This window comes from Protobothrops mucrosquamatus, unplaced genomic scaffold (assembly GCF_001527695.2).
Source record: "Protobothrops mucrosquamatus isolate PMUCROS unplaced genomic scaffold, P.Mucros_1.0 scaffold_99, whole genome shotgun sequence".
Lineage (NCBI taxonomy): Eukaryota > Metazoa > Chordata > Lepidosauria > Squamata > Viperidae > Protobothrops > Protobothrops mucrosquamatus.
In genome coordinates, this window is record NW_015386175.1 from 462,241 (window position 1) to 476,308 (window position 14,068).

The 14,068-nt window shown below is 38.6% G+C and overlaps 1 protein-coding gene across 2 annotated transcripts in view; it reads left to right on the forward strand.

Annotated features, from left to right (window-relative positions):
- The window catches only part of RPTOR (regulatory associated protein of MTOR complex 1), a 395,406-nt gene that overhangs the window by 294,920 nt on the left and 86,418 nt on the right, over window positions 1-14,068 (forward strand). For both annotated transcript variants that reach the window (XM_015815086.1, XM_015815094.1), the window contains one exon: window positions 502-660. In XM_015815086.1, the coding sequence (XP_015670572.1) occupies window positions 502-660 (159 nt within the window). The remainder of the gene's footprint in view (window positions 1-501; window positions 661-14,068) is intronic.

Genomic DNA, 14,068 nt, shown 5'->3' on the forward strand with positions numbered 1-14,068 from the left:
TTTTTTTTTTTTTTTTTTTTTACAGAAAAGCATATACTGTGTAGGGAGTCCCAAATCATTCATGCATTCCCAAAATACATTACAAAGTTGCCTATGTCTGCTAATTTCTGCTGTCAGATAAGTTTTAATATTTAAATTAATATTGGTATGATCTTCTTTTTTCTCCATTACTGAGCATACCATGATATGACACCCCTTCTGAAATAGTCTTTTTTTTGACTTTTCAAGAATAGAGGCAGAACTGGTATGTTAATTTATAAAATAAAACTTACTGAGAAGAAGCTAAGCCTCAGACAGATGGAGCCTGGTGGCAAAATGGTGGAATTAATGTGTGATGCCACATTGCAGTCACTAGGATTTCTGCATGTGGCTAATAAATAACTACTGCAAAACCAAGTATCTCCCTTCGCCCTCAAATTTTCATATGTATTCATACTTTATGGGGCATAGTCCTTGCATAAGTGTTTGTTCAGTGTCTGTGTTCTTATTTTTATTCAATAGCTGGAAGCTCTGTTGCATTTTCCCCCGGGAATCTGAGTACCAGCAGCAGCGCCAGTAGCACCTTGGGCAGCCCTGAAAATGAAGAATATATCTTGTCTTTTGAGACGATTGACAAGATGAGGAGAGTTAGCTCCTACTCATCACTGACTTCTTTGATAGGTAAGCCTAAATGTTTTCAAGCCAGATTATTGATAATACAGAGGGCAGGATGAAAAGGTCGACAGTTGCTCCAAGCCAACATCCTTGTGGTAGAACGAGTAGAAAATAATGATTGAAAGTTTTGGGGAAAGAACATGTAGATTTATAACGATGCAACAATGTTCATGTGGGCCTGTGCCTATTTTCTATCCAGGATATTTTTTTCTCCTAATTTAAGCAAAAGAAGCAAATATTGATTGGAATTTATAACGGAGCTATTAAACAGGCAGCGCATGGCATATGGCCTATGGTCTCCTCTTAACTCACTATTTGGTAAGATGACATTCTTATAATCAGCAACATTCCTTTCTAATTTGTTTGCTGATTATTCAGTTTGTATCTCACTTTTTCCTAGCTAGGTAGAAAAAGTCAGGAGCAATCTAGTCAAGCTAGCATAGCTTACTATTACTACAATGGTCACTTAAGCTCTTTGGGCAGGATAGGCGGTCACCATCTTAGAGTAAAACTTCTTTGCCTATATCATGATGCCAACTGCACAATAATGTTGTCGACAGTTCAGATTAAAGGTTCCATGGATGTGGACTGTGAGTGTGTGCCACTCCCTTTGCCCAAGTATCCTTATAAAACCCCCTGCCACCATCATTAGAAAATAAAGAAGAGGCACAACTATGATAGGTTGCAAATAAGGGGTCAAATCCTGACATTTTTAGGTAGAAGGATCAAGGAACATACCAGGCTGGATGGACAAATAGCCTAACCTAGATTATTCTGCATTTCTTTCAAGAAGAAGCAATGGCACTCAGTGTTTAATATGAATATTACCAATTTACAAGGGATTAGAAAGGTTGTTTTTAAAACTGCTATCTATTATTTTTCATTCCTCCCTTCTGATCACCAACTCTACAGCTACTCTTGCATATAATATGCTTTGTGGTGACTGGGATTCTTGGGATTATTCTTGGGATTATGATCCAACTAAATTACAAGTCACATTGGGAATATAATACTGGAAAAACTGCAATATAGCCAATCAAATTCAAAAACATTAAAAAGTGAAATTACAAAAGAACAAGAAACTGACAAATACGTTTACTTGTTTGGGAAACAGAAGAAAGAACATATTGTCTGCAGAGGATGAAAATTGTGCCCTTTATATCATCTCTTTTACAATACTCTGGCGCCTCAATTGCTCCTTTTGTAAAGCTTCATATTTCCCCATTGTTTTCTCCAGATGTTCAAAAGAGTTTAATTTGTTACCTGAGTTTCAAAAGAGTTAAAGTCAAAGAAACTGAAAATAAGCAAAAAAAAAAAAAAAAAAAAGAGTGACCCAAAGCAGTTTTCCAATGCCCCCCTTATTCGTATTCTGCCAGGAACCTCTCACATCCAGCTGTAAACAACATAGCTTCTGGAAGTGGTTTAAAATTCATAACTTGCACAAAATTCCATTACTTTCAGCACTTACCTTTTAAATGATGGGGGATTCTTCCCCCTCATGACTTCTTTCTTCCACCTTCCCACTTTATAGAAAAGTCTTCCATCCTTTCAGCTACAGTGCAAAGAAAATCATTTTAAAATTGTGAACTATCCACATGCTTGACTTTAGAGATGGCAGACTTACATTGATTCTTAACAAAGCTGCAGAGTAGCGTTACCCATATAAAAAAATAATAATATTTAGCAATATAGTTGTGATTTAGAAGAGCTCCTATAGTTGACTGAGAAAGTTGCTGTTTTGCATAGGTGTGCTCTCAGATTCCATTTTTGGTCTGGGTAGCAAGAGTGAGAATGTCTGTAAGGAATCAGTGCTGTTCATGTTAGACCATGGTTGTCCAACTTTTTGGTTTGATCAGGCCAGTTTGAGTAAAGAGGAATTGCCCTGGGCCACATGTAAAATATACAATATAGTTAATGGGCATAAATCACATAATGATATGTTTTGTCAGGTGCAAGAAGTCAGGAACCAGGATAAGTTCAAAAGTACTACAAGTTTATTTCATGCTATCTATACACAAGAATCTGAAATAGTAACGGTCAAGGAGAATTGGTATCAACAGACTTCAAGGGAGGCTAGAATTGCATCTCTTCTGGGGCCATAGGTACTCCAGATTGATGGTCTTGCACAAGTTTACGATCTTGTGGAGCCACATTACTGGCTGTCCAGGGCTTCATGCGGACTGTGGGTTGGACATGCCAGGGTTAGTGCTGCGATACATGACAAATATAGCCCAGAGATATTGCCCAGAGATAGATATATCTGACACCATATAAGGCTGTTTGATATGAACAGAACCGGCACCTGATGCTTTAGCATATGAAAACGTATCCCAATTACAGTACATCCCATTAATTTGTCATCTTTAAAATTATGGAATTAGTATCATTATGCATGGTGCTTAGAGATTAACACCAAGCTTTAATGCAGACCTCCTCCTGAAATTACCAGAAATTGTACTTTCTGATGAGACAGAAGGGAAAAGAATATTAAACATATTAGCTTTAATTACATTGAAACCAAATCAGATGTAGTTTTATGCTAGCTCCACCAGTTCTTTATGCATCCCCCCAGCATACCACTTGGAGGTCAAGTGAAGGTTCAGCTTAAAAAGAGTCACACATCTATATGGCTTAGAGGATAAAAAATATAGATCCCAAGGAGTTTCAAATTGAACATTTAACACACTGGAGGGGAGGAATAAGGCTGCAGGAGCAAAGTAATTAAAGAAATGATATTCATTATTTTAGTTAAGCTTGAAAATTGGAGCACGTCTATCATGGGATCAGTAGGATGGATATCATTAGAGAAGAAAGTAACAGAACACAGAAAAACGTTTTGAATTCAGGTCGTTGCAGTTTTGAAAAGGATATGATGATCAAGGGGAGACAGAATAGATTTTGATGAGGGCAGCAATACATAAGGCAGATCATTGGAGAGTTTGCCCTAGGACAGAGGTCAAAAGAAAAAGACAAGGAGCTGATTGGAGGGGAGTCATGAGTGCAATCGCAACGAAGAAGAAAGCAAGGCAATATTAAGGTCTGAAACAATGGTTAAGAGCTCTACAATATCCGGAGATGTACTGTAAAGGGTAGTAGGTTCCCAATGAATTAATTTCAGAGGCAGAAATGCAGTGGGATGTGGGCAAGTGAATGGGCAAAAGATGATCAGATCGCACTTGTAGGAATGCCACAACTATTAGAATATGCTTTAAAGGAGAGAGCAATCGCAGTGTCTTGGGGGAAGCAGAATCAAAAGTTGAAAATATTAAGAATGGAAAAATCAAAGGCAGTGATGGGTTCCCTGGCTTAGGAAATGGCAGTTCTCATGAAAGAAAACAAGGAAAGTCAAAAGGATGTAATTAGATGATATATGCTGGAAAGAAGTACAGGTGGTCCTCAACGTACGACCACAAATGTATGTCGCAAAGTGAGAAATTTGTTAAGTGAGTTTTGCCACATTTTACGGCTTTTCTTGCCACATTTGTTAAGCGAATCATTGCAGTTAGTAACAAGGTTAAGTGAAACTGGCTTCCTCCTTGACTTTGCTGGTCAGAAGGTTGCAAAAGGTGATCACATAACCCTGGGACACTGCAGCGATCATAAATATGAACCAGTTACCAAGCATCTTAATGTAAATCACATGACAATAGAATAGAATAGAATAGAATAGAATAGAATAGAATAGAATAGAATAGAATAGAATAGAATAGAATAGAATAGAATAGAATAGAATAGAATCTTGGAGGTCTTCTAGTCCAGCCCCCTGCTCAAGCAGGAGAACCTATACCTTTTCAGACAAGTGACTGTCTAGTCTCTTCTTAAAAACTTCCAGTGATGGTGCGCCCAAGACTTCTGAAAGCAAGCTATTCCACTGGTTAATTGTCCTCACTGTTAGGAAGTTTCTCCTTAATTCCAGGAGATGCTGCAATGGACCTAAGTTTGAAAAATGGTCCTACATCACTTTTTTTCAGTGCTGTTGTAACTTTGAAAGGTCACTAAATGAGCTGTTGTAAGTCAAGGTCTACCTGTAGCAGGGAGTTTGAGGGGAAAATTGGAAAGAGAAAAAGGAAATGTAAAAGCCTCTGTCAACTTGCATTTAATTCTTGTCACCTTCACATATATGTCCATATAATTTTCGTGACAAACAATTTGGAAATGGTTTTGGCTCTGTCTTCTTCCAGGAATTTGTTTTTAATTCCCAGTCAGTCCTGCAGCTCTGTTATTTCCTGACGGTTTCTCCTCTAAATAATAATGTCTGACCCTTCTTCCTTAACGTACACATACACAACAGAGAGAGCTTTTTGAGATCAAACATCAAAAATGCAGCTTATCTTAGAAGAATTACTTGGTTGAAAAACAACATCCTGCATTTTGGGCACCACTAGGCTCAGTTGAGCCTATGATGAAATGGCTGAAGGATTAGTAAGAAATGACTGTTAATAAATTGTATTTCCTCAGTAGCAACATTTCTAGGTAGGAGAAATAATCAGAGGAAATGTCCCAAAGGTGCTTTTTTTAAAAAAAAGTTTAACTAATTTTTAAGAATTACAATCTTTAGAGCTTAGTAAACAACATATTGTCTGGATTCACATATTTAACATTAACTTCCTCAATATAAATCTATTCAGTACTGCACAATCTAGTATTTTTTCCCTGATCCTCCTTTCTTCCCCATATTTTTTCCATTTTCCACTCATTACACAACTACAATTCTTGGTACTATTGATGTATACAAAGTTAGATATAAACATCTTCATCATATTTTAGTAATATTATACAAATAACAATAATATCAACTCATAAATCAATTTCCTGTTTTTCATGCTCTTGTTAAAGTTTGATTTCTGATCAATATTTGAAGTATCTTTATCAGGCATGATTTTCTCAATATTAATTACATTTATATAGCTAAAAATTTTATTCATACCAATCTTCCTCTTATTTCCATATTTCCCATATCAAAAGAAGAAAAAATGCTATTTTAATTCTAAATCATATTTTTCATTATAAAAGTCTAATTATATCTAAGGGTCATCCGTTCTTTTAATCATATTCAAACAAGTATTTAAACATATAATGCCCCCTCTAATAGGTCAAATCTTCTATTTTTTAAATCTAACTCTCGCTTTCTTTCTTTGCCAAGTAGCTTTCCAAACTAAGACAATTAAATCGTCCAGGAATTTTCTTTCTATTTTTATGAAAGTTGCTTGGCATGAGGAAGACAATTTATTTAGGTAGGGTATTTTGGGGGGTGAATTCCATCCATTTATGTTCCTTAAGCAATTCCCATTTTCCTTCTCCCTCAATTTCTCTTTTCATTTTTTGTCTCCCAAATTGTAACATTTCCCCTGACAGCTCTATTTTCCATTTTTAAAAATCTTCTTCCTTGTCATCAAGTGTATTTTGCAGACTTAAGGGGTAAAGGGTATTTTGCATTTTCATTGTTCTTGCAATATTTTATTTGTATATGGTAGCTTATATTTCCCTTCTTTTATCTCTTCCGTCTCTTAAGTCCATTTCCTCTGCTTCATCTTCTGATTTCTGGTTTATTTGTTCATACTTTGTAGTCATTGTCTGGTTCCTAGTTGTAGATTTAATTTGGAGATTTGCTCATTTATATTATCTAAATTATTTTTAGTCTCATTATGGTTTCTTTTTATGTCTTCTTTGTATGCAACAATTGATTGGTGAATTAGTTGTAGCGTAGAGTATATTTCCTTCTGAAAGGTGTTTGTTTTTTCTTGAGGCATCATTCCTGGAGATTCTCTAATATCACCAATCTTAGTAAGAGTAGAACAAAGTTTCCTCTAGTTTTCTGGTCTTTATATGTAGCCTTTATAATCCAGTAGGTTCCAGAATACAGGTCCAGTCCCAAAAGCAATATTTTATAGTGATCCCAAAGGTGCTTTTTAAAGAGGCAACTGGACTTTCTTGTTTTTCTTTGAAGATGTTTCGCTTCTCATCCAAGAAGCTTCTTCAGCTCAGTTTCTTCAGAGCTGAAGAAGCTTCTTGGATGAGAAGCGAAACGTCTTCAAAGAAAAACAAAAGTCCAGTTGCCTCTTGAAAAAGCACCTTTGGGACAACCATGACCTGGATGACTGAGAATCTCCATAGACATTTAGCAATTAGAGGAAATAATTTTTCAGTATTGAAACTCTCATTGTCATTCCAAATATTAAGAGATGAAAAATATACAGCTCTACAAATGTTGTTGTTCCCAATTTTCACCAATCCATGGTTGTCTTGAACCACTATGTTTGTGTCACTATTAACTCGCTTTATTTAAAAATATAAATACTGCTTATCATGTTCATGCATCTCCAGACATCATACTTAACTTCAGTTTAGCTTGAAAACGAAACCACCTAGATATATGAAGATGTGAATCGGTATAAAAACAAATGAATAAACTTCAGGTATTTACCTGAAAGATACTTCCCAGTGATGTTTACAGAACAGTGTCCCTGTTTGGTGACTGAAGTTTTGATTTTTTGTAATTTTGATGTAAGAAAAAAAGGAAAATGGATAAAAGGAGATCATTAATAATTGTACAACCTTTTTGTCATTATCATTCAAATATCTTGCCCTTCCACAACAAGCCCAGAGCTGCACAGCACACGCATTCTTATTTTCCCCACCTTTGTAATGATGATTTGCCAGAGAGAGTCCTTGGGCTCTGGGGCTGAGGAGGGATTTTAATTCCCATCACTCTGGCTGAAGTCCAGCACTTTGGCTGCCACCCTCGGAGCCATTTGATTTGTGGTCCTTGAAACCCTTTGCACAGTTTGGTCATGATTGTTGAAAATCAGCAGCTCAGTACCTTCTTTCATTGTTTTCAGTAAATAGGCACCAAAGCTGCAGTGCAATTAACATTTAAACAGCAAAGAAAAATCCCAGCTCTATCCCAAAAGCACCAAAGAAAGAAAAAGAAAATTTTAGCCTTGTTCTCAGATACGATGTCAGTACAGCCAGTTTTTATCTTTGCTTTGTCTACTGTAACCCTGTCCCGTTATCCAAAAAATTAAGTGACTCCCCCTCCTGAATCACCCCACAAGCTCTTTCCCCACTAAGAAAGTGAAATCTCAAATAAAATTTTAGGGGCTATCTTCCAATAAAAGGAATCTTATTCAATTGGCTAACTAAATAAAACAAATGACACAAATTTGAAAATTGCATATTAAGAGAGATATTATAATAAAGAATTCCCTCACCTTCAAATCTCCTCTGAGGTTTAAATAATAAAATGGCATTCTGCAGGGGGTTTTTTTTTTTACAACGGTTGCATTGTTTTTTACAAAATTTTAAAAAAAGGAAATCTGATTGATTAATCGGGACACTATTTTTGTCAGTCAGAATGTTTTAATCATTTAATCTCTGCAGCATTGCAGTCCTTTTTTAATTACCTGTCATATTACAAAATACACATGATATAAGAGAACATACTCATTAATGCAACAGCATAGGATTGAAGATGTATTTTTAGATAGCTGAAGGATTTATAGAAAGTTTATTTTACATTGCTCATTCAGGTGCATAATTTTTTCAGTCATTGATTGCCATAAAGGCTAGCAACAACCTCTGGGTTTTTTTTTTTCCTGAACAAAAGAACCCTATTCCCCCATTCCCCCCTACTCCTTTCTATGTATGTACCTATTTAGGAGGAGCATCAGCTGGAAGCAGAAAAAGGTCTCACTGTTCCTGATGGCAAGGATGGCTCTGGATCCTCCATTGTGCTCTTAGAAATGCTGCTGAGTATTTTTAACTGTTGCTTCCCTCTGGCTTGGTATATTCAAACAGGAAATTAAAACTGAATAAACCTCCTCTTTGTTGGCAAGGTCAGAGAAAGAACTTAAAGATCAACCGCCTATCATCTGCTGCTAGTTAATATGTTTTCTCTGTTGCTAGTTAATCTCCTCCCTGATTAATTTTGAAAGGGGGAACGGTAGCAGGAAATGTTGGGAATGGCTGATGGGGGAGGAAATGGTACATACTTTGCTTTGAGTTTTCTAGAGAAAGGTAGGGTGTACATCAGATGGGTGAATGAATAAAAGCCAAGACAAGCTTTACCCAGTGAGTTTAACTCAGACTGTAATTGGTATGGGTTTTCTAAACAAGAGCTCATTTCTGAACCCTCCAATTTAGAAATTTGGCACAAGCGTTGCAACTGCAAATTATGGTGAATTCCTACAGTGGTCTCAGTAAGCCAGGCATCTGAGAGAAAGGGCACCACAGCTGCTCTAACTTGTATGTGTGTACCATTCAGCCAGGCCCTTTCAATTGAAGGGGTGGAAAAATGCAAGCCATTTGGAGTGTCCTGATTGCAACTATTAAACTGAATACAGTAAAGGGCCATGCATAGCTGAATGTAAAATTAAAAGCTCGGAGCAAAGAAAGGCTATTTACTTCTTGTGTTCTTGTTAAAAGGAATCATTTTGCAACTCTCTGTACTGTAAGGCCCATTTAACCAATTTGGAATTGGCCTAGCTAATTACAAAGCTGTCACTTTAATAGAAATTTTATTAAACGTTACAATTACAAAAGTAAGAGCTAATGCAAATTTCAAAAAGAATAAAAGAAAAACATGCAGAAAAAAAGGAAAAAGCTAGAAAAGAAAGAAAGAAAAAATAAGAATTTAGTAAAGAAAAATATCTAGTTATGGGTATAGCAATAGAAAAAGCACTTAGACTTATACACTGCTCCACAGTGCTTTTCTCTGGGTGGTTTACAGAATCAGCATATTGCCCCAAACAATCTGGGTCCTTATTTTACCCACCTCAGAAGGATGGAAGCCTGAGTGAACTTTGAGCCTCTCAGAATCGAACTCCTGGCAGTGGGCAGAGTTAGCCTGCAATAGTGCATTCTAAGCACTGCACCACCATGGCTCCTAAACCAAAGCATATAACTGAGTAACTTAATACTAAAATGATTACTAACAATAGTAATATAAAGAAAAATGAGGGGATTCTTCAGATATCAATTGATGGGAGTCATTAAACCTTACCCTGTGGGGAAAGATGATCAATGTCAAAATGAATATTATTCCCAGATTAATTCATATTCTGAGAGGAATTCCAGTTTATATATCTGGAAAATATTTTTAAAAAATACATTCTTTGTTTAAAAATAATAATAATTAGTAATAAATCGTAAATATTAATAATAATAACAATAACAATAATAAAAAGTTGGAAGGGACCTTGGCTGTCCAATCTCTTCTTAAAAACATGGAGCATTCACAGCTTCTGGAAGCAGGTTGTTCCACTGATTAATTGTTCTAACTGTAAGCTTCTCCTTAGTTCTAGTTGCTTCTCTCTTTGGTCAGTTTCCATCCTTGCTTCTTGTCTTGCCTTCAGGTGCTTTGGAGATGGTTCCGTCCCAGGCGACTGATGGACCCTGAGAGGTTCCTGACGGAGCTTGGTCCATATCCGGAGGATCTGGTCCATATCCGGAGGATCTGGTCCACGACTCGGCGGAAAATCAGGCGGCGGCTTGGGAGACAACTGCCGCCGCAGCACTGGACCGAGTCGTGCCTTTGCGGCCTCTGACCCGACGTAGATCTCGATTGGCTCCCTGGTTTACCGAGGAGCTGAGAGAGATGAAACGTCGGAAAAGAAGCCTAGAGAGCAGTTGGAGGGCCANCCCCTGAGATATTGGAACACTGCTATCATGTCCCCCCTCGTCCTTCTCTTCATTAAACTAGACATACCCAATTCCAGCAACCGTTCCTTATATGCTTTAGCCTCCAGTCCCCTAATCATCTTTGTTGCTCTTCTCTGTACTTTTTCTAAAGTCTCAACATCTTTTTTACATCGCGGTGCCCAAAACTGTATGCAGTATTGATTGATGAAGACTAAGAGGAAGCCATCCACCAAATATTGTTGTACAGCTCACATTCATTTTGTAGGATATTATATATGGGCTGTATATATAGTACCAGTATATTTTAATGTAAAAATGGAAGAAGGGCCCTATGGTGAAGACTAAGAGCTTACCTAGTCATTCATTCATTCATTCATTCATTCATTTACTCATTCATTCATTCCATTCATTTGCTTATTAAATTATTATTTGTATTCTACCTTTATTATTTTTACAAATAAGGTAAAGGTAGTGAACAAATCCAACACTCCTTCTTCCTTCTATTTTCCCCACACAATTGTGTGGGGTGAGTTGGGCTGAGAGAGAGTGCTTGGCCCAAAATCACCCAACTAGCTGTCATGCCTAAGGCAGGACTAGAACTCACCATTTCCTGGTGACTGGCCCACCTGTTATCCATCTGGCCCACCTGTTATCCATCTGGCTTTCATGGCTAAGGTGGGTGTCATGGTTCCAACAGATGAAACTCTTCAAAGAACTTTGAGGCATTGTTTACCTTAAAGAATCTTTATTCAAGAAGCATAGCATCGGCACTTACATAGCCGAAGCCAAAATCTGAATTCCCCTCCCCTGAGCACATAGTATCGAAGCACAATTCCCTCCTCTAATTTACAGTCATAAATCACATTCTCCAATTAGTTTGAAATGCAGTTCTCCAACCTGCCAATTCTTATCATCTCTTATTTCAAAAAACCTTGATTCTCACACTAGTTACAGTATTGTTATGTCTAACTAAATTCCCATGCACATTCCTCCTCCCCCCCCAGTATCATCTAATTCTAACTCTAATTCTAAGAGTAAAACATAAGAAGGAAAATAGTTGCATCTCCATATGTTATCAAAGCAAAAACATCTGATGTTAGCAGCATTGACAGTAGGAGCAGAATTCACAGTCTCCTGGTTTCTAGCCTGGTGCCTTAATCATTAGACTGATAGAAGTAAAGTCTTCATTCTGGTTCATCCAAGCCGGGGATAAATAAGCAACATGGTGACTGCTTTGGGAAGAAGGTTACAGTTTATTGAAGAAGCTGAAAGATGGTCCTTGCAAGAAGGAGCAGAGGAGAAGAAAGAGAGTGAGCACATGGGCAGTCGGTTTTTATACCCTCTAGCCCTGTTTGGAATAGTTTCCTGTTCCTGTGGCATGAACTTTGAGGATATTTCTGAGTGTTTTTCTAGGCCTTGATATCTGTGGTTTAATCCTATTATCATATCCTGCTTCCCTGGTGATGGGGCTAATGACTCCTAGAGTTTGGGTGGGACATGCAGATTTTCTCTTTGTCTTCTTGATTGCTCTAGCTTCAACTTTCTGATGGTTTTACATCTGCAATTGTATGGGGCTAGCTCTTGCTTGGGGCAGAGATTTGAGGCCAAGGTGGGTTTGCTTTTAAAAATCCTTTTGAGGAAAAAATATTTTTCTGCCTTTTAATATTTCCTTCTTTGGGGAGCTGACTTCCCTCAAGACCAAACCTATATATCAGTGGTGGGGAACCTATGGCACGCGTGCCAGAGGCGGCACTCAGAGCCCTCTCTGTGGGCATGTGCGCCATGTCCCGGAGATGGCAACTGTCCCTCTTCAACTAACCGCCTGCTAAGTCACCAAGGTCCCACGTGGCCAGATGCATCCCAGCACCCATGCGCTCACTGGCCTCTGTGTGCGGGGGCCGATGGTGTCAGGCAGCAGCCACCCCGGCCCCTGCCTCGCCTTTCCCTGTGACAATGGCACCACTGCCCTGCCTCACCTTGCCTCGCTTCATCCCGCAGGACCAGCCTCCTGCCCACCACTCCACTTGCTAGAGATCCCCTGGATCTCCCCCAACCCTGCCCGGCCCCCACAGGCATACATCCCCACAAGCAACATCAAGGTGATCACGCCACCTTGGCCACACCCACCCAATGACCACCACAGCCATGCCCACCAGTGGGCCACACCCACCTGGCACCCGGCAATAAATAAGTAGGTTTTGGGTTGCACTTTGGGCACTAAAAGGTTCACCATCACTGCTATATATTATGTTCCCATATGAACATATGTTTCCTCAGAGAATCCTTTAGAATGACATAAAAGCAGAATAAGTTTTCCATTCAGGATCTTCAGCAAATGTCTTGAAAATGACACTTCCTCCAATGCAGAAATTATGATATAGCCATCATGGATAGTGATTTGTCAAAGGAGGAATGGCTACCGGACACTCTGTTACCCAGTTCTGATCCCTAAAGCCATCTGCTCCCACCACTGTGCACCTATTAAATGTTCAGTGCACACCTGAGCATACAGTATGTCCAGGATGTTTTAGAAATTTAACTCAGCATTCCACGCAGCAGGAGGAAAGCATCTGAATGCTTCTCGGTGCTTTTCAACAGTTGAAGGCATTTTTAAAATGAATATTCTCTAGGCCTTTCAAGGTCATCTCCTCCAATAGTATCTATTAAATCAAGGCACCGGAAAGAAGAATAAGACTCAAGTGATGCCCAAGAGGTAACAATAGAAAAAAGATGCCAGGAAGATCTATGGATCTGTTCAGTTTCATCTTTATTCTAGTTGCCTTCCGACCACTTGCTGTGTCTGGGTTTCTGTTTCTAGTTCTGTTGTCAAATTTCAATAAATCTCTGACGTTCTTGGATCCTTTAATCTTGGGAATTGGAGATCAATGTTTCTTAGCCATTAATATCCCTCACTTGGAGAGTTAACTAGCCAGGTTTTCTGAATCCTCCATTTTAATCATTTGAGTAGGAAACAACCTGTTTTTAAAAAACAGTTTAACTGAAATACATTTTTTCCCATTCTCCTAGGAACTGATTTGGAGAGTTTTGGGGTAGATGGAAGCAGGAAGTCAGGAAAATTGTCTTCTTTAACAGCTGGGACATTGGATTGATATTTGGCTGTTGGTGTCTGTCCTTGACTCTTCAGTTTGAAATCTCCACTGAAAGATCTTGGCATGAAAAAGTCGAGCAGCTTCAGTGCTTTGGATGCTGACATGATCCTGCAGGGTGTTATCTGTCATAAATGTATTTCTAAATGTTCTTTAATTCATGAAAGTGGATTGAGCGGGGTTGGTCAACATTTTTCAAATGTTGAATATCCACTGTAGCATTCTACATCACCTTCACTCAATGATTGGGAAGCTTTTTCTGCAGAACGTATGCTCCTGCAAGGACATTCTTAGTGCCAGCAGACAAAAAAACGTGCACTGCTTAGTTTCTGTTGGAATGATCTGATTCAAGGATGGGACATCCAAGCCAACGTTCTCATGCATATGGTAGTTGTCCCAGAAAATGACCCAAAGGTGCTTTTTCAAGAGGCAACTGGACTTCCTTTATTTTTCCTTGAAGATTTTTCATGATCTCTGGAGGGCCCGGGACAGAGGTTACTCCTCTGTCCTTGTTCTTTTGGACCTCTCAGCGGCTTTTGATACTGTAGACCACGGTATCATGCTGCGGCGTCTCGGTGGGTTAGGAGTGGGAGGCACCATTATGCGGTGGTTCTCCTCCTTCCTCACCGACCGTACGCAGTCTGTATTGGCAGGGGGACAGAGGTCGA